The sequence below is a fragment of the Hibiscus syriacus genome, unplaced genomic scaffold (genome assembly GCF_006381635.1).
Source record: "Hibiscus syriacus cultivar Baekdansim isolate YM2019G1 unplaced genomic scaffold, ASM638163v2 tig00112383_pilon, whole genome shotgun sequence".
NCBI lineage: Eukaryota > Viridiplantae > Streptophyta > Magnoliopsida > Malvales > Malvaceae > Hibiscus > Hibiscus syriacus.
The window spans coordinates 1248532-1276129 of NW_024063319.1; the positions used below are offsets into that span (position 1 = coordinate 1248532).

At 34.3% G+C, this 27598-nt stretch overlaps 1 protein-coding gene and 1 long non-coding RNA gene across 2 annotated transcripts; both read right to left on the minus strand.

The window, feature by feature from the left end:
• Positions 1-2600: 2600 nt before the first annotated feature.
• LOC120178887 lies at positions 2601-15796 on the minus strand. The gene is made up of 3 exons (XR_005521560.1): positions 15685-15796; positions 15472-15569; positions 2601-2611 (listed from the first exon to the last, which is right to left on the minus strand). It is a non-coding gene; the product is annotated as an uncharacterized LOC120178887 (long non-coding RNA).
• A 9570-nt stretch (positions 15797-25366) lies between these two features.
• LOC120178886 (zinc-finger homeodomain protein 11-like) lies at positions 25367-26342 on the minus strand. Its single transcript, XM_039184661.1, is given in 2 exon segments — positions 25367-26018; positions 26020-26342. Coding segments are annotated over 2 exon segments (633 nt in total). The 5' UTR covers positions 26260-26342; the 3' UTR covers positions 25367-25625.
• Between the last annotated feature and the right edge of the window lie 1256 nt (positions 26343-27598).

The following is a 27598-nucleotide window of genomic DNA, read 5'->3' on the forward strand; positions in this document are numbered from 1 at the left end:
GCCGATCAAATTGCCAAGGCCTTCCAAGTAGTAAATGGCTTGTGTACATTGGTACGACATCATATAACACCTCGCCTTTGTACTTCCCAATGGAGAAAACAATTTGAACTTGCTTTGTCACCTTGATTTCTCCTCCATCATTGAGCCATTACAGTTTATAAGGTTGTGGATGCTTTGTTGTTGCCAAGCCAAGTGTATCTACCATTAAGGTACTAGCAACATTAGTGCTACTACCTCCATAAATAATAACAAAGCATACATTTCCTCCAATCTGGCAGCGAGTATGGAAGATATTTTCACGTTGTTCATCTTCTTCATTAGATTGCACGTTTAGGCTCCTTTTGACAACAAGAACATCTCCTTCCACGGCATGCTCTAATTCTTCCATATCAATGGTAGCATCTTCATTCACATCCTCTTCTTGTTCCGATTCAACTTCTCCATCATCTAGAAGAAGCATGGTGTTGCGATTTGTACATTGGCTTGCAATGTGTCCTTAAAACATTGTATGTCACGAGAACGATTTAGAGTGGCAGCAAACTTACCCTTGCTAGTTTCAGCAATGGGCTTACTTCCTTTGGGTGGTCCTCCTCTTTCATGGGATGGCAATAGAGGAGTCTTCTTGTATGAACTTTACCCCCATTTTGAAGTTGCACTCCCATAAGATCGTGTGGCACCCTTCCTTTTGAGTTGTTTTTCCACCTTTATTGCAATATGCACCGTGTCTTCCATCTCCATATAATGTTGTAACTCAACCACGTTTATAATATTCAGATTAAGTCCCGCTAGGAATCTTGCCATTGTGGCTTCTCGATCCTCATCAATGTTGGCTTGAATCATGGTCACCTCCATCTCTTTATGATAATCTTTAACACTTTGGTTACCTTGTGAAAGGTTTTGAAGACGGTTGAATAACTCCCAATGGTAATTGGTTGGAATGAATCGCCTTCGTATCATTGCTTTCATTTTATCCCATGTAGTGATAGGATGTTCTCCATTGCGTCTCCTACTTGATTTCAATTGATCCCACCATATTAGTGCATAATCCATAAACTCAATGCCAGCGAGTTTTACCTTCTTGAGTTCGGAATAATCATGGCACCCGAGATGTGCTCTACCTTCTTTTCCCACGCTAGGTAAGCCTCAGGATCTGTCTTGCCTTAGAATGGTGGAATGGAAATCTTGATATTAACAAGATTATCATCCATTAATGGACGAAACCTTTGGGGCCATATACCTCGATTTCTCATTCTTTATTGAGATGAATGATCTTCTTCTGGTCTTTTCACTTCTTCATTTCCTCCTTGATTGGCATATTCTTGATCTCAGAATCCTTAAGTATGCTCTTCTTCAATACAGTCAATACGTTCATGGAAAGGTTACAACTCTTCCCTCAAAATCTTGGTCAATTCACACACCATGACTTGAATTTGTAGGTTTGGTTCAACGTTACCTGTAACTTGAGAATTGTCTCCCGAATGATGAGACATAATTAGTAATAATAAAATAACCTCACAAAAAAAACCTCACCAAACACTCCTAGAAAAGTCACTCCCACTCGTGTTTCACTCGGGATGGCTTTTACCCTTAATGATCACTCTTGCCTTTTACCACTCGTTCTTTGATTTCAAGTCCTTTTGGGAACTTGCTCAAGGCTTACAAGGTCTAGTTGACTTCGGCTGAAACAATTGTGGCTTGGTAGTAATGATAGTGAAAAGAAATTGGCTACAAGGAAAAGAGATGGTAAGTAAAGGTAACAAAATTGAATAATTGAATATAAAGATGAAGTAAATATTTTTTTTCTTTAAATATGAAAAGAATTACTCCCTCCCTCTTTAAACTTTTTTCTTTCTTTTGCTTTTTTATTATTTTTATTTGTTCTTGATTTTTTTATTTTTTACTAACCCTAGAGAGAGAAAATGAAACGATACGCTTATTGAATCGGCTAGCTCTGATGCCTAATGATATGATCTCGATTATGAATTTCAAATCATATATATGATTGCCCAATCGTGATTCTAGTAAGAAATTGAATTACTTGCTTTTAACGGAAGATGATGGAAGTTGTAGTTTGGATGTAATGATAGTATGGCGAAGGTATGGCGTGGAATATAAAAGATGGATTGAAAAGAAAATGGATTGTGACCCTCTAACTATATGAAGTTAGGAGCCAACAATATAAATAGATGGAATCAAAGTGGAAGTAGATGGAACGTGATCCACTGGCTATAGATGAACTAGGAACCAACGCTATAACAAAAGGAAATGGATGAAGACAAAAAGGCTATCTTGAAGCCGATAAAGTTCTACAAGAGAACAAGAATAAAAGAAATTTCTCAAAGATGTTTTATATATTCAAATGTATGTCTACAAATGATCCCAAAGGTGTCTATTTAATGTGTTTCTAAGCAGCATATGAAAAGACTCAAAAGATGAAAACGTTATCATCAATTTAACAATAAAATGCACTTGAATGCTTTGTCTTCTTATCTTCAAGGTTGGATAATATTCTAGATCATTTTGGGGATGAATCTAGACAATTTGAAGCTGAATTTGACCTTAATTTCGTCCAAGGGCTGGAAGAATCTTGCTATTCCATTCGGAAAATTGTCTTAACAAGTGAATTAAATCACCCTTCATTGCATACTCCCTTGAAGAATATGAACAACCCTTGAACTTAGATGATAACAATCAGCTTTGAAAGCCTTGAATGGGTGAATTAAGAGTCCTTCAATGGCTTGTCACTAGGATGAAGTTGAAAAGACTCTCCCTTGGCTCAAACTCATCCAAATCATCCATGCATAAAATTCCCGTAACAAAATTCCAGCCTGCACTGTCTTCAATAAATCGATCATATCTCAAGTTCCCGATATCGGATTAAGGTGATTCAAAAGGCATTGGAAACCTAAGAGATGGAGGAATAATTTCCAATTGATTTCTAGAACCAAACACATCTATATCGTATCCAGAATTGGAAGACATTCTGACTGACATTCTTGCATATGATGAAACCATTCAACTTCTCTCATGCACCTAGACACAAAGGTGAACTTTATTCAATATTTAATTGAAAATATGCATGAAACAATTAAGAGTTAATTTAATAAAAAAACTAGTTTGATGAATGAACTAGGTTAATTAATGAACTACTTCCCTAAATGAACTAGATTATTTAAATACAATGCATGCTTGAATGAACATCGCACTTATTAAATGCAATGAATGTTATGAAAACTTTAAATTCTCATGAAAATTCATGCATAAACAATGTAAAGTGTTCCTCCCTTATTATTCCTCCTTCATCACGTTCCAAACTTGATGTAAACATAGTCTCCATGGCTGCTTGAAACTCCTTAGCCCTTGCTCGTGTTATGGAGCCACTTGGGTACTTCTCCGAGTCTTTGCTATTGGCGATCATATCATTTGAGGTCTGCAAAAATCCAGAAACCGGGTTAGAGATTCAGTTATGTGTGGGGAAGGATTAGCACCCCCACAAGCACCCAAGAATTGGTACCTAGTCAATTACCCTATATTTAAAATCAAAAATTTTGAGTTCGGACTTTATTTAATTTGAAAATCATTATGGATGTAAAGTTGAAAAGGGTATTCGTTTATTGAGACCGATAACATTCGGTCCCCAAGCGTAAATTCGAGAGATCAGCTATTGTGCCTTATAACTGGACATTGCCTTAATTTTAAAAATCATGATGCAGTATTGAAAAGGATACTGACTTATTTCGAGAATCACCAGTAGTCACCCCCGGAGCATAATTGTGTGAGATATATTATTAATTCCTTAATAAGTGAACAATATCTTAGAGTTAAAAAATGCGATTGTAATAATGCAAAATAAAATATTTACAACAAGTAAAGCCAATAATAATTATTTAATATAATACAAATAATTACACAATATACAAAATATATATTAAATATAAAGGACTAGAATACACATTAGATAACATTACGGATTAAAATACACACAATAAAAATAAATTCATTCAATGATTTATGGGACCAAAATAAAAATAATAGAAACTTAAAGGACTAAAATAGCAAAAAAAATAAAATTAAAGGACTAAAATAGCAAAAAAATAAATTTGAAGGGTTGAACAGTAAATAAAAAAACCAGAGCCAAGATCAAAAATATTAAACATTACATGGTCTAGTAATAAAATAACCCATAAATAATATAAAGGACTAAAATGAAATAAACAAAAACATAAAGGACCAAACAGTAATTAAACCAAATACCAAAGAATGACTAAAATAAAATATGTACAAATGTCATGGCCAAATTCGAATATCGACAAAATTAACATAATAAGCAAGAACGTGACTAAAATATAAGAATTAAAACATCAGTGCTCAAAATCAAATAAAGCAAAACTTCATTAAATGGATGTAATAAAATATTACAAAGGAGAAAGGACTGAAATTGTGATTCCTTAAAAATTGAAAAATACGGGTGAGATTACAAAAGGCAGGAACCTAGGGTGTTATTATCCCCTAAATCGAAAACACTCTGAACCCCTTCCCCTTATACGACGTCATTTTGGATGTATTATATAAGCCCAAAATAAGGCTTTCTTCCCTAACCCTTCTTTATTTTCTCATTTCAGTAAAAAAAACAAAGAGATGCTCTCAACTTTCTCATCGGTGAAGGTATCAAACGCCGCCGCCGATGGCGCTTACGGCAGCGCTCACAGCGGCCGGAGGGAGCAAACGGTCCCAAAAACCTCCCCTTTACGTCCTCAACCCAAAACTCAACCCCCTTAACCTAAAATCCCCCCTAGAGTCCTAGATCTAGATCTAGGTTTTTAACCTTTGAAAATTTTGAAAGATGATGACCTTTGGGCTTCCAGATCTCCAAACGAGGTACGATTCTCTCCTTATTTTCCTTTTTCTCTCTCAGCTTTGTTGTTTTGGTTTGACTCTCTGTGTTTTTTTTTGTTCGAGCTCTCTTTTTTTCCTCCCGAATGTTTCCCTTTTTTTCATTTCTCTCACTGGTTTCGTTTTTATCTCCCCCTCTGATGGCTTCATTTTCCCACGAAATAGGGTTTGAGTGCCCTAGATTCACAAACCTGATTTTCCTCGAGATAGTGTTTGATTTGTTCTCCCTTTTATTTTATTTATCCTATGACTGTTGATATGTTTTCTTTTGACTGACAGATGATACTGATGGAATGACGGCGTCAGGGTGTCGGGCTGTGATGAGAGACTCGGCAATGGCAGTGGTGGCGAAAATATATCTTTAGGGTTTTAGAAACCCTATGGTGAATCGGGTTATCAAACTGGGCCAGTTTGGGTCCTCGAGTCTGAACTTCAGCTGGGTTGGGTTGTAATCTAGTCACTTGGTGGGCTTCGGGTTAAAGGTCTCTGATTTGATTATACTTGGCTTGTAATGACCTACAAAAAAATGTAACTTGTAAATAATAATAATAATAATAATAATAATAATATAATTAAATATTTTTTATACCCGGACAAAACGAGTGTCTACAAATAGTAATTTCTTTACCAAGAAGACTACTAGGTTCGTACTGAATATAACAATATTTATTTTATATCCAACCCTGTTATACTCTTGAAATGATTCTAGGTTTAGAAAATTTTGTCCTCCATTAATTATTTAGATTTAAATAATATAGTCTACACATATGCGTGACTCTGGAACTATGTATTTTTTTAAAAAAAAAAGAAAGAAAGAAAGAAAGAAATTATACACGTATGTTTAAATCTGGTCCCTTCCACCCACTAAGTATATACATGGATAGATCTACAGAGATGAGTGTGATCATCGTATCTTGAAAATTTAAAATTATCTCATTAAAGATTTTTGAGTAAAATACATCATTTTTCATTGAACTTTACTTTCTCCTTTTTTCACTAATTGTACTTTTATTTTTTTTAATTTACTCATTAAACTTTCGAATTGCTCATGTTTTGATCTATCTGAATTATTTTATTATTATTTTCATATAATTTGGTATTTTATTATTATTATTTAATATAAAAATAATTTAAAATAAAATTAGAATTTGACTGTCCACTGTTCGTTGATGTTGGATGCTACTATTGGTCGCCATCGACAACCGTAGATGGAGGTCATTCGGTCCTAAATTTTATGGGTCGATTTGCCTCGACTCTCTGAGTCAGAATCTAGTGGTTGTTTCATAGGAAAATATCCTAAAACCCATGAATTTTGACTGAAACATTTTGGATTCCTCACTTTTAATCTCCAATTCGTGGACTTCGGAACAAGTTCCAACAAAATGGAGGTCGGATTCAAATTGAGGGTGTCGAGGCAAATTGACCATAAAATTTGAGACTCAGCAACCACTATCTACGATGATTAACGAAGGCTGGTGGTGGCATCCAACATCGACAAATAGCAAATCACCAACTTCTGTTTTTATTTTATATTTTATATTAGATAATAAAAATACCATATTATACGAAAATAATAATAAAATAATTCATTCTATGAAAATAATAATAAAATAATTCATAACAATTAAAACATGAACAATTCAAAAATTCAACAAGTAAATTAAAACAAAATAATGAATAAAATAAGAGAGATAGTAAAATTCAATAAAAAAATAATGTCATTTACTCAAGTTTTTTTATAGAGAAAATCGCCTCAGTGACCAAAAATGACTTATAATATACGATTTTAACCAACTTTTTCCGGATTTGCCAAAATGACCAACAAAATCGCAATGCGATCGTTAATTCGCAACGCGATCTCCATTATCGCAAATTCGCGTTGCATTTCGCGTTGCGATAGTTGGAAATCGCGTTGCGATGGTCTACAGTGTCGTTGCGATTTTCCCAATTCGCAATGCGAATAAGTAAATCGCAACGCGAATTGGGAAAATCGCAATGCGATACTGACTATCGCAATGCGATACTGACTATCGCAATGCGATACTTACTATCGCAATGCGATAATACAAAATCGCAACGAGATACTGACTTTCGCAACGCGATTCTGACTTTCGCAACGCGATTTACATAGCGCCATTCGTATTAACGCGTATTTTTTTTTTCAAATTCCAAACACGAATTTTTTCTTAATAAATCGGAAACTGAACCGTCCACAGTAATCGCAACTCATAACCTCAAAGCCAAAATCACAACACTCAATCCCATCTCCATCTCTCACTCTCTACGGCGAAATCCATCCCCATCTCCGAAGATTTCCGTCCCCATCGCCGGGGAAATCCCTCACAACCATTCACAGTAAAAAATCCCTCACAATCATTCAGAAATGGAAAATCAACCTCCGAGGATTAGTTTTTTTTATTTTTATTTTGAAATTTTTGCATTATTTTAGGTTTTTCATATTGAGATTGATGATAAGTTTACTGGTAATTTCAATAATAGATTAACCATTTCACTTAGATTTCTTATTAAATTCATTCGATTGCTGCCAATACTGCTAAACTGTTTAGCCTGTGAAGTTAGTATTTGTCTTTGTTTTGTCTTTTGGTTGAAGTAATGCAGAAGAAGAATAGTTTCGAGAATGAAAATCGCAACGCGGAAATAACTATCGCAACGAGAGAATCGCAACGCGAAATAAAAAACGCAACGCGAAACCAAAATCGCATTGTGGTTTTCATTTCGCGTTGCGATTCTCTCGTTGCGATTTTCATTTCGCGTTGCGATTTTCATTTCGCGTTGCGATTTTCATTTCGCGTTGCGATTTTCATTTCGCGTTGCGATTCTCTCGTTGCGATAGTCATTTCGCATTGCGATTCTCATTATCTCGTTGCGATTTTCATTTCAACCAAAAGACAAAACAGTGTTGCAAATTTTAGTTTCAAGAATAAACTACTATTTATGTTTATTGTTTTTGGTATATCTTGACAGTGTAGTTTTTGGTATATCTAACTTGGTATGTTTATTGTTTTTGTAAAAAAAAATTTCGGCTTCATTGACATTAAGGAATAAAGTTAGCCTAGCCACTACAATTGCTTCGAAGCTTTCACCTGCACAAAGAAAATTGTTTTAGGAAACCTGCTTCGGGCCATGGCTGAGAGTACAGCATCCGGGTGGAGATGCTAATTTGACCCATTTGTGGCTTCAGACCATGACTAGAGATCTACCCGACAGTATAAAACGTGGTGAGGAAGAGATATGGTTTCATTTTCCACCGGCATATACTTGTTTTGGGCGGAAGGAGTTCTGCTTAATCACTGGTCTACGATTCGGACACGATGATGTAGGCCGGTACACTCGTCATATCACCCGCCCATCATGGTTATCCAGGGTTTTTCCTGATGAGTCAATAGAGAAGTCGAACTTACACATCGACGACATGAAGAAATTGTTTAATAAGAAAGATGGTTTTACTCGTATGAATGACGTCGATGTTGTCCGAGTATGCCTTCTACTACTTTTGTATGCTGGCTTTTTAGGCAGAGAGGCCAGACAACCTATTCCTCAGGAGCTAATATTATTGGTAGAGGACCTAAATGCATGGAATCTGTTTCCGTGGGGTTCGTATATATGGAAAGCTACCTGGACTAAGTTGTCGTCTGCCTTTGATGACCGCAAAAGTTTGCGGGGCGATGGGTCGAAATACACTTTGTCAGGCTTTGTTTGGGCCTTTAAGGTAAGAATTTCTATATAATGTTTTCAAAATTATAATTAATTATTTAATAATTATTAATGTTTGTTATTATATTGTTTGTAGATTTAGATATTCGAGGCCTTTCCCGCCATGAAGACATATGCAATAAAAACTTCAAATGATATTCCCAGGGCTATTTCCTGGAAGAGGAAACATCTGTTGGATTGGGAAGACTTAATACCATATGCGACAATAAATAATGTAAGTTAACACAAATACTATCATATATAAACAAGTTATTAATAGTAGACGTTTAACTTTGTTTGAGTTTTTATATTTTTAGGAGGCCAACATTCCATTAATGAGACTGACACCCACGGAGGCTGAGCTTGCCACTGATTGGTGGCAAGCTAGTCAGCGTTTTCTTGATGGCACGAATGATGAGCAGCCTCCACTTCCTCCACTTCGAGAGCCATCACCTCACCCAGAGCCATCACCTGATCGACCCGACTATACACCTCTACAACGAGAGCCATCATCTATCCCGTCACATCATCGAGCCTCTTCTCCACCATCACCTTATGATAGGCGACCGAAAAAGATGCCACGACTTCTATCTCCCTGTTCTCCACCTCCAAGGGATGAGTCAAGGGAGTTACGTGATGAGGTCAATGCCTTGCGTGAGGAGATCGGTACTCTATGCGATAACGATGGTGCATGGCGTGTGGAGGTGTCTACTTTACGTGGTGAGGTTGCCGCTCTACGTGAGATGGTAGTATCGTTGCAGAATGAGGTTCATACTCTACACAACGAGGTAAATTTAAGATTTTCCATATTTAACTTGATGATAAATTTACTCGTAATTTCACTTAAATTAACCATTTCACTTAGATTGCTTAGTAAATTTATTCGGTTGCTGCCAATACTGCTAAACTGTTTATTAACACTGTGAAGTTAGTATTTGTCTTTTTGTTTTGTCTTTTGGTTGAAGTAAATTTATTCGGTTGCTGCCAATTCTGCTAAACTGTGTATTCTTTAACACTGTGAAGTTAGTATTTGTCTTTGTTTTGTCTTTTGGTTGAAGTTTTGAAATATATTTGTCTTTGTTTTCACTGTTTAAATATCATGTCCGTTTATTTACTGATATTTGTATTTAATTATTTAGCAGACCGATAAGGTGGATGCTTTACGTCGGGTTTTTCTTGCACGACAGAGTTCACGCATCAGACGGCGTGCACGTGCTATTAAGTCTCCGTATACCCCAATAGTGCGAAGACACCGCAAGAAGAAGCCCGACTCGCCTGTCATCCCTCAAGAGTCCACTCCTATCGTTGAAGAGGCCCCTATCATTCATCGAGAGTCCCCTCTCACCGTTCAAGAGGCCACTGTCATCCCTCAAGAGTCCACTCCTATCATTGAAGAGGCCCCTATCATTCCTCGAGAGTCCCCTCCCACCGTTCAAGAGGCCACTGTCATCGTTGAAGAGGTCCCTCCCACCATTCAAGAGCCCGATTCACATGGCGTCATATGTAGGATTCTTGAGAAACCCTCTGACGTGCTGGACATGATGGATTCAAGTTGGCTCTCGTATGAGTTACCGGCCAGTACCATACCGGTATCTGAAGTGGAGAGGGAACAACTACCGGACACAATTCTGGATAACACCCTTTGGGCTAAGATCGCAGTTGATTTTTATCTACATGAGCGAAGCCAGGGGTGTTTCACTGACATATGCAAGCTCAATGATGATATCTATTTGTTGCTTGATCGGTCTTGGTGGGGCGTATTATTAGGGGTCGAAGACAATGGCTATTTCGATGGAGGGGTAAGTCTTATATTTTTCTTATATTTTAATTTGATTATTTTTTTGTAAATTTATGTAAGTTACTAATATATGTCTTTTTTTGTAAAACAGCATATCGATGCGTGGGTGTCACGTCTTCTAATAATTAGGAAACTTAAGGAAAATAAAAGAAATACACGATATACAATTATGCCGACGTCTTTTAACGCCGTTCACTTGAAGAATCAACGAGATGAATCATTTGCGTTGGGCAATGGACAAGCTAAACTTTATCCTGCATGGTGGGAGGTCGATAAGGTTAGTGTTTATTTTAGATTGAGTTTAAAGGTATTCATAAATAAGAGCTCCAATAATGTTGAAGGCAAAAAGTACTATCGCAATAATTTAGCCAGAATGAGTCCAATAATTAATCCCATCCAAGAATTTAGCCAAATGAGAGCTTCATCCCTTGAAAATATCTCTCAAATCAGACAGTGATATGTAATTGATCATGCTGTCATATACTATTATCTTCAGGGATGGGAGCTGAAGTTGGACGAGAAGCCAGTGACGACGTTCCAAAACAGGGATAAACACCTGCAATCATAAGTAATAATTCATTTATTTGCGCACTTATTTATGAACACCTTTAAAAAATTTAAAAAATAAACACTAACCTTATCGACCTCCCACCATGCAGGATAAAGTTTAGCTTGTCCATTGCCCAACGAAAATGATTCATCTCGTTGATTCTTCAAGTGAACTGCGTGAAAAGCCGCCGGCATTATTGTATATAGCGAATTTTTTTTATTTTTCCTAAGCTTCCTTATTATTAGTAGACGTGACACCCACGCATCGATATGCTGTTTTACAAAAAAATACATATATTAGTGAATTACATTAATTTTTAAACAAATTAATCAAAATCATATATAAGACAAATATAAGACTTACCTCCCCATCCAAATAGCCACTGTCTTCAACCCCTAATAGCACACCCCACCAAGACCGATCAAGCAACAAAAACATTTCATCGTTGAGTTTGCTGATGTCAGTGTAACACCCTTGGCTCCGCTCATGTAGATAAAAATCAACTGCGGTCTTAGCCCAAAGGGTATTATCCACAATTGTTTCCGGTAGTTGTCTCCTCTCCACTTCAGATACCGGAAGGGTACTAGCCGGTAACTCATACGAGAGCCAACTCTCATCCATCATGTCCGGAACCGGTGGGGGTTTCTCAATACTTCGATATATTACCCCATGTGAATCGGGCTCTGGAATGGTGGGAGGAACCTCTTCAACGATGACAGTGGCCTCTTGAACGGTGGGGGGGAATCTTGAGGGAGGATAGGGGCCTCTTGAACGATTGGAGGGGACTCTTTAGGGATGACCGGTGAGTCGGGCTTCTTCTTGCGGAGTCTTCGCACCATTGGGGTGAACGGAGACGTAATAGTACGTCCACGCCGTCTGATGCGTGAACTCCGTCGTGCAAGGAAAACCCGACGTAAAGCATCCACCTTATCGGGCAGCTAAAAAAAATTAATACATAAATCAATAAATAAACAGACATGATATTAAACAAAGACAAATATGTTTCAAACTAGCATTGTATTCACCCAAGTCATTATTCTATCATAGTTCACAAAATGCTCAGATAACATTCCAGAAGTAAGCACTTATATAAACATTTAAAAGGACAACATATATAAACATTCCAGAAGAAGAATAGTTTACTTTCGCAACACGAAACTTAAAATCGCAACACGAAAATGACTATCGCAACGCGGAAATGGCTATCGCAATGCGAAATGAAAATCGCAACGACAAAATCGCAACGCGAAACACAAATCGCATTGCGATTTTCATTTCGCGTTGCGATTTTGTCGTTGCGATTTCATTTCGCATTGCGATTTTGTCGTTGCGATTTTCATTTCGCATTGCGATAGCCATTTCCGCGTTGCGATAGTCATTTTCGTGTTACGAAAGTAAACTATTCTTCTTATGCAAATTGAAACTTGAATGGATTGCATTACTTCAACCAAAAGACAAAAACAAAACCAAAAACAAATACTAACAAAAACAGTTTAGCAGTATTAGCAGCAACCGAATGAATTACGAGTATGAAAAATCTTAAACTTACCTCGTTGCGTAGAGTATGAACCTCATTCTGCAACGATGCTACCATCTCACGTAGAGCGGCTACCTCACCGCGTAATGTAGACACCTCAACACGCCATGCACCATCATCTTTGCGTAAAGTACCGACCTCCTCACGCAAGGCATTGACCTCATCACGTAACTCCCCTAACTCATCCCGTTGAGGTGGAGAACAGGGAGATAAACGTCGTGGCATCTTTGCCGGTCGCCTATCTTGCGGTGATGGTGGAGAAGAGGCTCGATGATGTGACATAATAGGTGATGGCTGTCGTTGTGGAGGTGTATAGCCGGGTCGATCAGATGATGGCTCTGGGTGAGGTGATAGCTCTGGGCGAGGTGATGGCTCCCGAAGTGGAGGCTGCTCATTAACCGTTCCATCAAAAAAACGCTTACTAGCTTGCCACCAATCAGTGGCAAGCACAGCTTCCGTGGGTGTCAGCCTCTGTAGAGGAGTGTTGGCCTCCTAACAATATAAAAGCTCAAACAAAGTTAAACGTGTACTAGTAATAACTTGTTTATAAACATATGGTAGTATTTATGTTAACTTACATTATTTATTATCGTATACCGTAGTAAATCTTCCCATTGCAAGGTCCGTTTCCTCTTCTAGGAAATAGCCCTGGGAATATTATTTGAAGTTTTTATTGCATATGTCTTCATGGCGGGAAATGCCTCAAATATTCAAATCTACAAACAATATAATAACAAACATTAGTAATTGTTAAATAATTACTTATAATTTTGGAAACATTATATAAAAATTCTTACCTTAAAGGCCCAAATAAAGCCTGTCAAAGTGTATTTGGAACCATCGACATGCAAACTTTTTCGATCATCCAAGGCAGACGATAACTTATTCCATGTAGCTTTCCATAAATACGAGCCCCATGAAAACATGTTCCACGCATTTAGGTCTTCTACCAATTTGATTAGATCGTTTGGAATAGGTTGTCTGGCCTCTCTGCCTAAAAAGCCGGCATGCAAAAGAATTAGAAGGCATACTCGGACAACGTCGACGTCATCCATCCGAGTAAAACCATCTTTCTTATTCAATAATATCGTCAGGTCTTCCACGTGTAGATTCGGCCTCTCCAGCTCAGGAAAAACCCGGGATAACCATGATGGGCGGGTAATATGTCTAGTGTACCGACCTACATCATCGTGTCCGAAGCGTAGACCGGTGATTAAGCAAAACTCCTCCCGCCCAAAACACGTATACGCCGGTGGAAAATCAAACCATATCTCTTCATCACGACGTTGTATAGTATCTGGTAGATCCCTAGTCATGGTTTGAAGAAATAGGTGTGTCAACATCGCATCTCCACCGGGATGTTGTACTTTCAGCCATGGCCCGAAGCAAGTATCCTCAAACATTTTTCTTTGTGCAGGTGAAAGCTTCGACGCAATTGTTTTGGCCAGGCTGACTTTATTTCTTAAGGTTAATTGAGCCAAATAAAAGTTCTACAAAAACAATAAACACATACTAAGTTAGATATACCAAAAACTACACTGTGAAGATATACCAAAAACAATAATAAACATAAAGAGTAGTAGTTTATTCTTCAAACTTAAATTTGCAACACTGTGAATTTCTTATTTGTCTTTGTTTTTTGGTTGAAGTAATGCAATTCATTCAAGTTTCAATTTGCAGAAGAAGAATAGTTTCTGAAAATGAAAATCGCAACACGAAAATGACTATCGCAACGCGAATTTGACTATCGCAACGCGAAACTAAAATCGCGTTGCGATTTTCATTTCGCGTTGCGATTCTCGGTTAATAATAAGCAATCTAAGTGAAATGGTTAATCTATTATTGAAATTACCAGTAAACTTATCATCAATTTCAATATGAAAAACATAATAATAATGCAAATTTTTTAAAAAGAAAATAATTAAAAAAAACTAACCCTCGTTGGTTGATTTGGTTGATTTTCCATTTCTGATTGTGAGGGTGGCTTTGAGAGATGGAGATAGACGGATTTCGTCGGAGATGGGGACGGATTTCGTCGGAGATGGGTGAGAGAGTGAGAGATGGAGATGGGACTGAGTTGTGATTTTAGGTTTTAGGTTATGAGTTGCGATTACGGGATATACTGTGGACGGTTCAGTGTTCCAATATATTAATATTCGTGTTTGGAATTTAAAAATAAAATACTTGGCCAGGATACTAATGGCGCTTTGAAAATCGCATTGCGATTATGTATTATCGCGTTGCGAAAGTCAGAATCGCGTTGCGAAAGTCAGTATCTCGTTGCGATTTTGTATTATCGCATTGCGATAGTAAGTATCGCATTGCGATAGTCAGTATCGCATTGCGATTTTTCCAATTCGCGTTGCGATTTACTTATTCGCATTGCGAATTGGGAAAATCGCAACGATACTGTAGACCATCGCAACGCGATTTCCAACTATCGCAACGCGAAATGCAACGCGAATTTGCGATAATGGAGATCGCGTTGCGAATTAGCGATCGCATTGCGATTTTGTTGGTCATTTTGGCAAATCCGGAAAAAATTGGTTAAAATCGTATATTATAAGACATTTTTGATCACTGAGGCGATTTTCTCTTTTTTATATGTCGACTTCTTTTCATTAAACTTAAAGTCGACCGTGTAATTCAAACAAACAAACAAAAGGCTTAATACCTCGGTTACCAATTATATCATTTGTACCAAATTATCTTTTAAAGTATTTTTTGAAATATTTTATTCTTTTAATTGTAAATCGTTATCTCATCTCGTTTATCTCAAATAGTTAATACTGTTAAAAATCTCGAATCAATCAGAACACTTCACGTTAACTTGTAATTTTTTCTTTTTTATCTAAATAAATAGAAAATAAAAATAAAATAAATAAATAAACAATATCCCTAAAATACCCCTCTTCCCCACCCGCAATCACCTCCACCGTCAAACCCTTATCCCATTTCCCATAGCTTTATGAAACACACGGAAAAAACAAATCAAACTTATAAAATGGTAATATAGCACATTATTCCTCTGTTTTACTCTCAGATATCTTCCTGTTGCCGTATATCAATCCATTATCCTTCCATCCAATTCACACCCAAAAGTCGACAATAAGCTTTAATTTCAACATAAATCTGAAAACGAAACTAACATACAAGAAACCCCCTCCCCCCAAAGGGCATTAAATCAAACACCTGGGGATCAGGAATCGGTTTCCGTTTCTCTATATAGCTATAAGGATCCGAAGCTGTGAGAGCTGCCCGTTCCTACAAAATCAACGATGAATCTTTTGTTTTAAAACAAAAACAAGTGTGGGTGAAGAGTTTGGTTAATGCCGGAGCTAATTCCAACCATGGATCCGGGGGTTTAACTAATCTTTGAAAACCCAACAATTTTTCCTTTCGGATTATAAAGATGTTAAACCAATAAAAGGAGGATCATCATTTTGGTCTCTCATGGAACATCGAAAACCATGGAGATGTGGAAATGGAGCATCGGTCATCGGTTTTCACTGCCTTTGATTGAACTGAAAAAACGAAAAGGAAAATGGATAAAGAGACCGGGGGGGAGAGATTGGGGTACAGTGAAAATAGAAAAAAAAAGAGGGTGATGGGGAAAGGGAAGGGGTTTGGAGGTCGAAGTGGGTGAAAATAGGGGTATTTTAGGGATATTGTTTATTTTATTTTTTTATTTGATTTTTATTTATTTAGATAAAGAAATAAAAATTATAGTGTGATGTGGCGTGTTCTGATTGGTCCGAGATTTTTTTTAAAGATATTAACGATTTTGAATAAACGGAATAACGATTTATATTTAAAAGAGTAAAACATATCGAAAAATACTTAAAGAGATAATTCAATACAAATAATATAATTCAAGGGGAATAGGACATTTAAGCCCAAACAAAAAAAATGATATTATTGTTGGGCATAACGGCATGTATAGGCTGTAGATTAGACGAGACAGACTGCGAGTTATTTGAGATTGACTCGGTTAAAGCTTGATCAACACTCGAATCGAATGAATTCGACTCGAACTCGACTCAAATTCTTAACAAGCTAAAACGAACTACTTAATACTCGACTCGAAAAGCTCACGAGCTTCTTGAAAAAATGTTATATTATAATTTTAGATTTTTTTAAAATTACATTATTAAAAATATATTAAAAATACATTATTGATAATTATAAATTTTTAAAAATATATTTTAAATGTAATATAAGATTTTTGTAGCTTCAAATTTGAGTTTGAGTTCGAGCTAGAATCTAATTCAAGCTTGAATCGAGCTTAAAATCGAGCTTCAATCGAGCTCTTGAATTTTTTTTTGAGTTCGAGCCTTTTCGAGTTCGGGTCGATTTTCAATATTATATTTCAAGTTCGAGTTAAGCTTGATAATTTGTAGCTCTCGAGTTTTCGAGTCGAGCCTAATTTTAAACTTTTCGAATTCGAATCGAGCTTAATAATACTCGAACTCGACTCGGCTCGTTTTCAGGCTTAGGCATGTATAGGAAATTTGCTTAATTTTCGCTTAATTTTCAATTGCCACATAACGATGATGCATCTGGTAATGAAATGACAAACGTCAATGCGTGAATAAAATTATTGTTGAATTTGGAAGCCGTTTGATTTCTTTGTTGTTTTGCTTCTTCTTTTCTTGTTTCCACCTTCTTCCCATTTTTCGCCGCTGTAATTGGAAATAAGTTGAGACAAATGGGATTTATTGCAACAATTTCCTTTTTCACGCCTGGATTTTTATCAACAAATTTTAGAACAAATAATTGAAAATTCTCCATTGACATTTTCCTTTTCTTCCAGATTTTAAGTTCGTTGTTCACCAAGAGTAAACATTTTCTCACTCTTTCTCTAAATAGAAATTATTTAGAAATAATAATGTTGTGATTCTTACATTATTAATTTATAACGTTATGATAATTAAAATATCATTGTAAAAGGAATTATTTTTTAAATTTAATTTATAAATTTTAAATAAATATTAATTTAATCTATAAATTTAATTAAAATCTTCCATCCTCGGTCATCCTAGTTGTATTGAATAAATTTTAATACAAATATTTGTGTTTCGTATTATATAATTACATGATATTTAAATTTACAAATTCTGCATAATTGTATCTAAATTCTTTTACCTATATTTTTAATTTTGGTAAGTACAAGGCAATATATGTTTAAATATAATTATCGTTGAACGTTCACACTCTTAATATTTTAGTGCTTGAATCTAAGACTTCAAAAATTATAATAATTCTTTTACGATTGAAATAATTCGATTCGTGCTTATTTATTTAATATTAGCGAGTTGTAAATGGCACAACTTTGGTATTTGTGAATCTAGATTTTCTTTTATTTAGTTTACACTCAGATAATTAAATATAAATGAAATATGAACTATTAAAATTATTTAACTTCTTAAAAATTATGTAATTAGAGTTTCCGTTGATGTGACTTTGCTGAAACTAAATCAAGATGCTTGTCCTTTTTTTTGTAGCTTTAATCTTTTTTTTCCACGAAAATGTTGTCATCCTTTACATTTTCAACAAATTTCGTGTACTCTGAGTTTGATTTAGAATCTAAAACTTAACAATGGGCGTAAATTTGATTCATTTTCTTTAAATACAATCGCCTTTGTAATTTTACTTTTCTTGCTTCATTTATCGCTCTGCTGATCCCTGGCAGACTCAAAGCAAGAAGAGATAGAAGCCATCCATTCATGGTCTGCTTCAAGATTAGTCAGTACTAGCCTCATGTATTCGTTTTCTCAGGTAATTCCCACTTCTTTTTCCTTGGTTCCGTGTTTGGCAGATGAGAAAGTTTTGAGAAAGAAAAAATGAAGAAGAGGAGAGTATATCGTTATTCTTGTTTGTGGTTTGTAAACGGAATATTTCCGTGTTCGGCAGATTATGTTAACGTTGTTAAAAATGGGTAAACTAATCAATTGACCACTTAACTATTTAGTCTTTTTACTTTTATCACTGATCTTTTAATTTTATCAATCACACCACATAATTATTTAATTGTTTCAATTAAACTACTAACAGTTAAGAATTGCTGGAAATGATGATGTGGCAGTTAAAAGAATTGGCATAATTCTACTTTTAATCCTTGATATTTATATATTCTATTAACTTGATCTTGATTTAAATTTAATTTAATAAATAACCATTCGATCAGAATCTGACACATGTCAACATATAATCATGACACGTGTCATCAGTTTATTTGAAGATTTATTTTATTAATTTTAATTTATTTAATTAAATTAATTTTTTATCCAACCAAATGGTGACACATGTCACCATCTAGTTGAAGGAAAAATAAGCTACAAAGAAGACATAAAATCGTGTTGTGGGCAGACTCAAACCTGGGTCACAGGGGTAAAGGGTACACGCCAATCCCACCCTCAAGGTTAAGTTATAAGATGCACAACCATGTGTATATGTTGACATGTACAGAAAATAATTTTAAATTGAATAATTTTAAATTACTTAATAATTTTTATTAAATATAGAATGTATGGAAAATATAATGATTTAATTTATTTTTTATATTTTATTTAAAAAAACTAGTATTTAAAATATATTTATATATATTTAGTATTTTTCATATATATTTTGATAAAAATATATATAAAAATATTTTAAATATCAGTTTTTAGAAGAAAAATAAAATATAAAAAATATAAATGAATCATATATTTAAATATAATTTTTAAATTGATTATTTTTAAATATAAATTAATTTAAAAATAATCAATTTAAAAATTATATATGTAACCATTAAACTATAAATGCAAAAATAAAAATAAATATTAAATTTAGTTTTAAAAAATACATATTTTAATTTTAAATTTTGAAGGTGGCATTAATTCTAGTATCATTATATATTAATATGATTGTGTATCTATTAACTCAAACTGTGAGTTTAGTTTAGTCTAGCTTAGTGGTTTGGCATGTGCCCCTCACTCATGTGCCCCAAGTTCAAGGCTGCCTAACAACACTATTTTATGTCTTCTTTGTAGCTTATTTTTTCCTTCAACTAGATGGTGTCATGATTATATGTTGACATGTGTCAGATTATGATTGAATGGTTAATTTGTTAAATTAATTTTAAATCAGGATCAAATTAATAGAAAATATAAATATTAAGGACTAAAAGTAGAATTACGTCAATTCTTTTAATTGCCACATCATCATTTTTGTCAATTCTTAACGGCTAGTGGCTTAATTGAAACAATTAAATAGTCATGTGGTGTGATTAACAAAATTGTAAGATTGGTGGTAAAAGTAAAATGACTAAATAGTTAAGTGGTCAACTGAGTAGTTTACCCTAAAAAATATTGAATTAGAAATTGAGTAAATTACATTAGATACCACCAAACTTTAGGTGTTGTATCGTTTATACCACTAAACTTTTAATTTTGTCAATTATAGAACGAAACTTTGATTTTTGTTTCAATTATACATTGAACGTTAAATCGTAAACGAAATGATGACGTGGCTGATAGCTGTTGATGTGAGTGACGATTGCTAACATAAACACCTCACCAAAACGACATCGTTTTGATATGGTTGTTAACGAGTTAAAGTCCCAGTGGTATAATTGAAACGAAAATCAAAGTTCAACGCTATAATTGGCAAAATTGAAAGTTCAGTGGTATAAATGATACAACGACTAAAGTTCAATGGTACTTGGTACAGTTTTCCCCTAGAAATTTTAGGAACGAACTGTGACCTCGGTGGCAAAAAGAAATTATCATTATTCTTTGAGTTTATGGATTCAAGTATCATGAATGTCAGGTATAAGCGCTCAATGTCAAATGGTTGAGAGTTATCATCAATGATGCCAGACTTTGGCTTGATTCATAGGTCAAATTGATATTTTATCAGAAGTTCATGAGTCAAATTAAAAAAAACTTTTTACTACCATCCCATTACCAAAATAGCAACCTAAGTAATCGAAGAATCCATTGAATAACATTAGTGGTGAAAGAGAATATTATTCTCCCTAAAAGATTTAGGTTCGAGCAGTTACATCTACATGGTAGAAGTATGTTGTTAATAAACTAAGAAAAATTCTAAATAGATAGTAACTTGTAATCACTCTAGAGTACAAGGATACAATTTTATATATGTGACTAAAACGTTGGTTTTTAAAATTAATAACTAAAAGTGAACAAAAATAAAAACATAAATGCATTAATATAAAAAGTCATAAATAAAAATTTAAAGGTTCAAACCACACATTATGCAATCTATTATCACTATATAAAATAAACTTTAAATTTATAAATTAAAGTTTTATTCTATTTATTAAAAAGCAGGAAGAGAAGTGTTAAATTTGATTTCATTGGAGTGAATTCATTTTGTCGGTTTGTCAAATTGTTAATATTTGTTCTCTCGTATTTCTTTAAGTCATGAGTTCTAGATTAATTAAAACCACCCATCTTTCTTCTTATTAGGAACACTCATCTTTCTTCGAGTCCTCCTACTTCCTTCTAAATAAAATTAGGATTAGATTTCAAATTTTTCAAAAAAAGGATTAATTAAAAAAGAAGTGCCCAAACTATATCACTTTCTCCAAATAGGTGCCCAATTTTTTTTAATCATCTAAGTGTCTAACGTTACAAATGTTACCACTTTAGGTATTCAAAGCATAATAGTCGTTAAATTTTGTCGTTAAAGGACACATTTCATGTCCTGGTAATTTTAAATTTTTTATTTAAAATAAAAAATGAAAATTATATATATATATATTTTAAAAAACACAAAATTTTCAAAAACACTTTAAAAAGCCCCAAAATTTTGAAAATCCTCATTTCAACCCCTAAACCATGTCAGTCACCGCCCTTTATCGTCGATGAAGCTTCACTCAACCTCACGTCCACCCGACGATCGGTAACCCTATGAAAATGCAATCAATCGATGTGTGTACCCCGACAAATCCTACACTGTAAATTGCGACCCCACGTGACCTTGGAGGCCAATTGACAACAAGTATGAAGACATATGATTATGAATATGGAAAGGACTACATTGAGAGCGGTGGTCATTGGGGCTAGCAATGGATCGGAGATGGGTCGGGTGGAGCTTCATCCGCCCCATCACCCGCGGTCCAAATCTCCATCCACACCATCCATCACCCACAAAAAATTTCATCCATATCCGCTCCATCCATCATGAGCGGGTGGAGCGGATGAGAAATGGATGATACTATGAACAAAACCTATTTTTACATCCTAAGCTCAAATTCTTCTAACATTCATAGAAACCAAACATTGATACTCAAACATTCATAGAAACCAAAACATGAACAATACATTTTCATCAAATTCAAACAAAAACAAAATGGAACACAGTTTATATAGTCTTGTGCACTATGTTTGTGATACATTTTTCAAGTGAATAGATGCATCATGTATAGTCTTGTACACCAAATATAATCATCAAATCTTCATCAACAAACTATCACTTCTCAAAAGTCCTCTCCATCCTAGTATCAATAGGGATAAACCAATATTAAAAAATTAGACATATTTTCAATGGGATAAAAGTCAGAATTAAGAGAATAAGAATATTTACAATCATCCGTTTATTTTTTTAATATAATATAATATATATATATGGATGGATGGATGGATATATTAATGGGTGGATGGATGCTGCGGGTGATGGGTCAAAAAAATTTCATCCATATCCGACCCGACCCATCACCCGATCCATCAATCACCCGCCAATCATCCGTTTCACAGCGGGTTTTCATCCATTTATTCGGGGCAGGTGAGTGGATAATCCACTCACCCATGGATAATTGCCAGCCCTAGTGGTCATGGACGGTAAGGATGATGTCAGTGGGTTAGGGATTTAGGATTTTTAGGGATATGAGTTTTTTAATAATTTAAGAGAAATTATGCTTTTTTATAAATATAATAATATATTTCATTTTTTAAAAATAAAATTTTCAAAATTACCAGAATTTGACACATATCACTTAACGAATAAATTTAATGATAGTTACGACCCAAACAATTAGAATGGTAACATTTGTAATGTTAGGCTCCTAGATAATTAAAAAAATTGAGTAATTATTTATAAAAAGTGATATAGTTTGAACAATTATTTTATAATTAAACAAAAAGAAAGAAAGAAAAATTTATTGCTCATGGGTGTTCATATGGTCTGAGTTCAAGTCAAAAGAATAATCTCTTTATGATGACAATGAGAGTGTTCAACAATTCTACAAATAGTAACTATAATACAGAATAACAAAGTTAAAGGATGCTGAGCAACACCTTTTTAGAGCGAAATCATTGAAATGAAGAAGAGAAAAACCATAACTCACACTGGATTTTGAGAGGAATTTGTCCGGCCTTTAAACCCACTAAATTATATTTATTTTACGACTTAAGGTTACTTTTACTTTTGTAATAGATATAATTTATCATTTTTTTATAATTTTTTGTATTAATTTAGCCTTCTAAGTTGTTTAGGGACATCATCCTAACCCTCAAAATCTATTGACCGTTTTAATCAACAGAACCGTGAGTCTTTAGTGTCTGTCAATTAAGGAATTTTATTAAAATATTTATTGAACACAACGGTTATTTTTTTAAAATTTTATTATTTATTTTAGTAAGATTAAGGGTATTTAAAAATTTTAGGGTTTTTTTAACCACTATATTTAGTAAATATTTTACATATTTTATTATTTATTTTTTAAATAAATATCACGCCATCATCAATCCACGCTTGCAATATTAGCTGAAGTGTAAATAGTTGACACCCACAAACGCAGATAACAAACAATTATGTTAATCAAAATAGATTTCGAGGATAAGGATGATGTCTCTAAATAACTTTGAGATTAAATTGATGTGAAAAAACCATAAAGATGGAATTTATAAATTAAATATACTACAGAGACAGAAATAATTCTCAAATCTTATTTTATCAAATTATACCTTTAAAATATTATTTAAGTTGCTCTACAACGATTAACTCCATTAAGAAAAAAATCATACAACTAACGTTTAGAAAAACCCTAGTCGCTCTCTCCCTTTTTTTTTCTTTACAATTTGTGTCATTTTTTATAGATCGAATCAACTTTTTCTTCTTTAATTTTATTTAGCCGACAGTGACATCAATTTTGATACTGATTGTTGATCGTCGATTGTCTTTTTTCTTTGTTTATTTTTTTATTTTTTTAATAAAAATAATTTTGTTTCTGTGACACGTTTATCTATGCGTTTGTGGCATATTTATCTACGTCTTTTGGTAGTTTTCTATTTTTTGGATGTTGTTTTATTTTATCTTTTTTCTCAGGGTTAGATTTGACATTGCCACGACTAATTAAAATGACACTTATTTGTTATCATATTGATCTTCCCTGCATTGGACACTCGAATTGATTTGGATACGCGTTTTACGTTTGTGGATAGTTTTCTTACATCACTCGACTCTAATTTGCGATTTGTCGGTGGTCTTTCAGTAGCTTCATCCTCTTTTGTGGTTTGTTTATCGATGTAATCAGATTTGTTCATATCTTTATTTTATTCGAGCTTTATGGTTAAGTTTTTAAACATTTTCCTTATTTGATCCTTATGTGATTTTGGTGGCTAATTTTTGTCTAAATAATAATAGAAAAATATCATAATTATATTTTAGATTTACAGTTATACTTATAAATCTTCATTGTAATTTCGAATATTTTCTATTTTTAATAAAACTATCGAATTTCAATAAAAAAAACTCCATTAAGAAAAAATATAATAGAATTAATTTAGGGGAAGACTGTGCTTTAAGCTTTCCTTTAATCTCTCTTGAGTTATGACCCTCGTGCCAGCCCAGAACACAGACGTAGATTGGGCTGAATCATGAAACATGATTGGTCCCAATGGATGTGAGGGAATGTCGAGATGGCTACTACTGCTGCTTTAGATATGGGTCTCAGGCCGTTGAGGATTTTGTTGAAAAGGGTTCCCGAGGTTTTAGCTTGTAAGGCTGCCGAGAACAATGTTTTCTTCTTTAATAATTTGAGATGATTATAAAATAATATATATTCAAAATTTTCTTAATCTCCGTATATATACAACTACTTGAATGGATGACTTTTAAGGAGGGCAAATGGACAATAGTCTTTTCTATAACAACAATGTTGAAAAAGCCAAAGAAAAAAGAAAACAAAGATTATCAACATAAACTCTTCAGTTGCTCAAACCCATAATTTCTAGGTTGATTCATATTTTTTATTACCACTAAAATTACTTGACGGGTTAATCTTATTCATATTTTTAATATTTAACAAATGAAATTAATAAAATAATACATGAATGAACACAATTAGAAACTTCGTTGTGCTGGCTTATGATTAGTTACGTTAACTAAAAGCAGAAAAAGGAAAGTTGGCTAAACTTTAAAGTACTATTTTATTTTACTTGACCTTTAATTAATCATATCCCGTTTGCCTTTAAATAATCAAATTATAATGAGTACAAATATATTCAACACAAAATAGGAAATGGAAAGTGTAATGATTATAAAAATAAAATATGGCAATTTTTCCGAATTAAGAAAGTTTAATGAAAAAATCTGGGAATTTAAATCAGTCAGGGTGTTGAGGCTGTGAACAATACAAACTTATGAAAAATAATAAAACATTTTGCTTCGAAGTAAGTAATTCTGCATAAATGAACGAAACACAATAATACCATTTGCATATGGTATGTTTGTTCCATTTGCCGATACCCAGAATTAGAACAAAACCAGCAGTTTTTGGACAAGAAATGCAAAAACCAGCAACAAAGGCAAGAGATAAAGAGAAAGGAGACAATCAACTCAGAGGTAGAAAACAAAGAATTTATGTTCTACTAAAGACGGAATTAACAATGACAAAATAAATCTCTTTAATTGTTATCCTTACAAGTCATATCCTCTGTTTTCATCTGCCACCACCGGTACTTGATTACTAATCAGCAAAAAAGATCAAATAACACAAGTCCAGTCCATGTATGTAAAAGGAGCAGCTAAAATCCGCTGCTTTCTATCAAATTCAGTATCATTTTTTTCCTAAATTAAGATACAGAGGACCCATTATTAATAGAAACATGAAGCTGAATACCACCCTACCTGTTATTGTTGTCGCGAAGATTGATATCACCAACTGCTGATATATCTTTCTTGTTAAAAGTGTTCTTGTTGTTATGCATCCAAACCTTGAAAACGCCTCTATCGACCCCAACTTCATAGCAAAACTCTTTTATCGATCTTTCTTCACTCTTTGCCATTCTCCAACCAAGCCTCTCCGCGAAAGCATGCATCTTTTCTTTCTGTTCCTTTGTAAACTTTGTTCTTGACCTCTTTCTCCCATTGTTGTTGTTGTTGTTGTTTATCCTCGGCATCGAAGGATGGGAGCTGTCGAGCAACGGCCCGGAGTATGCAGTGGTCAAGGCCAGCAGCATGTGCGGTGCAGAAGTACTGTAGTAAGAGTATGGCACAGGTGAGGGCGGGGTAGTGCTATGTGGGGCTTGGACTAGAGCTAGCACTGGGTGGCGGTGGGAGGCGGCGGATGAAAGCAGGGCCATCGTAAGGGTCACGGCGGTGGAAGTTGCGGTGGCAACCACAGGCTGCACATTTGAAGGAGGCGGGGTCAGTTGGGGTGGATGAAGGGCTGGGCATGAACTCTCCACAGCCATCGAGGGCATGCCCACCCAAGCTAGCCGCATGATTTTTGAGGCACTCTTTGTAAGAAAGCACCATTGGTGATAGATTATGTAGCCGGTGCAGAGGAATAATAATGACTTGGGGTCTCTAAAATCAAAGACTAATCCTGTGGGTATGGGGTGGTTTTAATTTTGATTAGCTCCATTCCATTTGCCCATGAAGGGAATTAAAAAAAGGATGATGATGCCTTGAGACGTGGTGAATTAGAAGGACGGTGGGGGACCTTTTGTGGGGTTAGAATTTTCTTGGTTTTTGCCTTACGAGTCATGGGCCGTGATTGTGAACTTAATTATGATGATGATGTGGTGCATGACAAAAGTGATGGTGTTGGTTATAATGAAACTTATTATGACATTTATTGAAGGTAAGATGAGACATGAATAATTTAGGAAGTAAAAGAAACAAAATAAAGATAATATGGAAATCTAGATGTAGCAGGTATACGAGAAATGGAAGGACAAATGGCATCAAATAATTTGAAGTTGAACCACTAGTTCACGCCCCCTTTGATGTTTCTTTTATTTTTCACCGACTGATTTTATTATCAGAGTGAGTTATGTGCAGTAAATAATACACCACGTTCATCCAATTGGAGATTGCACCAGAAAACATAGTACGTGTATGGTGAATATGGACTTTCTCTACTAACTGTGGTAACACTAAAATTTGAATTCTTCAATTTTTTTTAGATAATTATTTATTTTATTAATTGTGTTAGTCGGATATAAAATTTTATGTTATTAAGGGTAAATTTTCAAAATTTGAAGGGAATGTGTATTTATAAAATTATAGGGGAAGGAAAATATATTATAAATAAAAAATATTTATAATATATGATAATTTGAAAATTTCATTGGATGACTACTTTTACCTGCCCCTTTAATCCTTCCTTGATTTTGACCGCCCTCAAATATTATCTTATTCATTCCGTACAAAAATTTTATATTATTAAAATATATATTTATCCTCAAAAAATAATTTTTGATCCACCAGTGATCTTGTCCCTAAACCCACCTTATTTCACACCCTTATTCAAAGTTGACTAGGTTGTTTATAATATTATTCCAAATTTGTGTGCTTTGTTTGCAAGTGAATATTGGATTGAAAAGGTATTGTATTGAATGTCTTGTTTTACAAACCAAGCAATGACCTAGAGTTAGATCAATCAAGACTTGTACTAGTGTTTAAGATTTTATGAAGTGGCAGAATTTGAGGATTTAAGCTGCACACGGCTGCATTAATCTAATTCATAACATAATAATAAAAATAAATAATAAAAAGGATAAGGATAAATCGAGAGAGACAGGTGGGGCAACCTTCCCTAAAATTTTAAAATGATAATATATTTTGGATTTTTTATATATATTTTATTAAT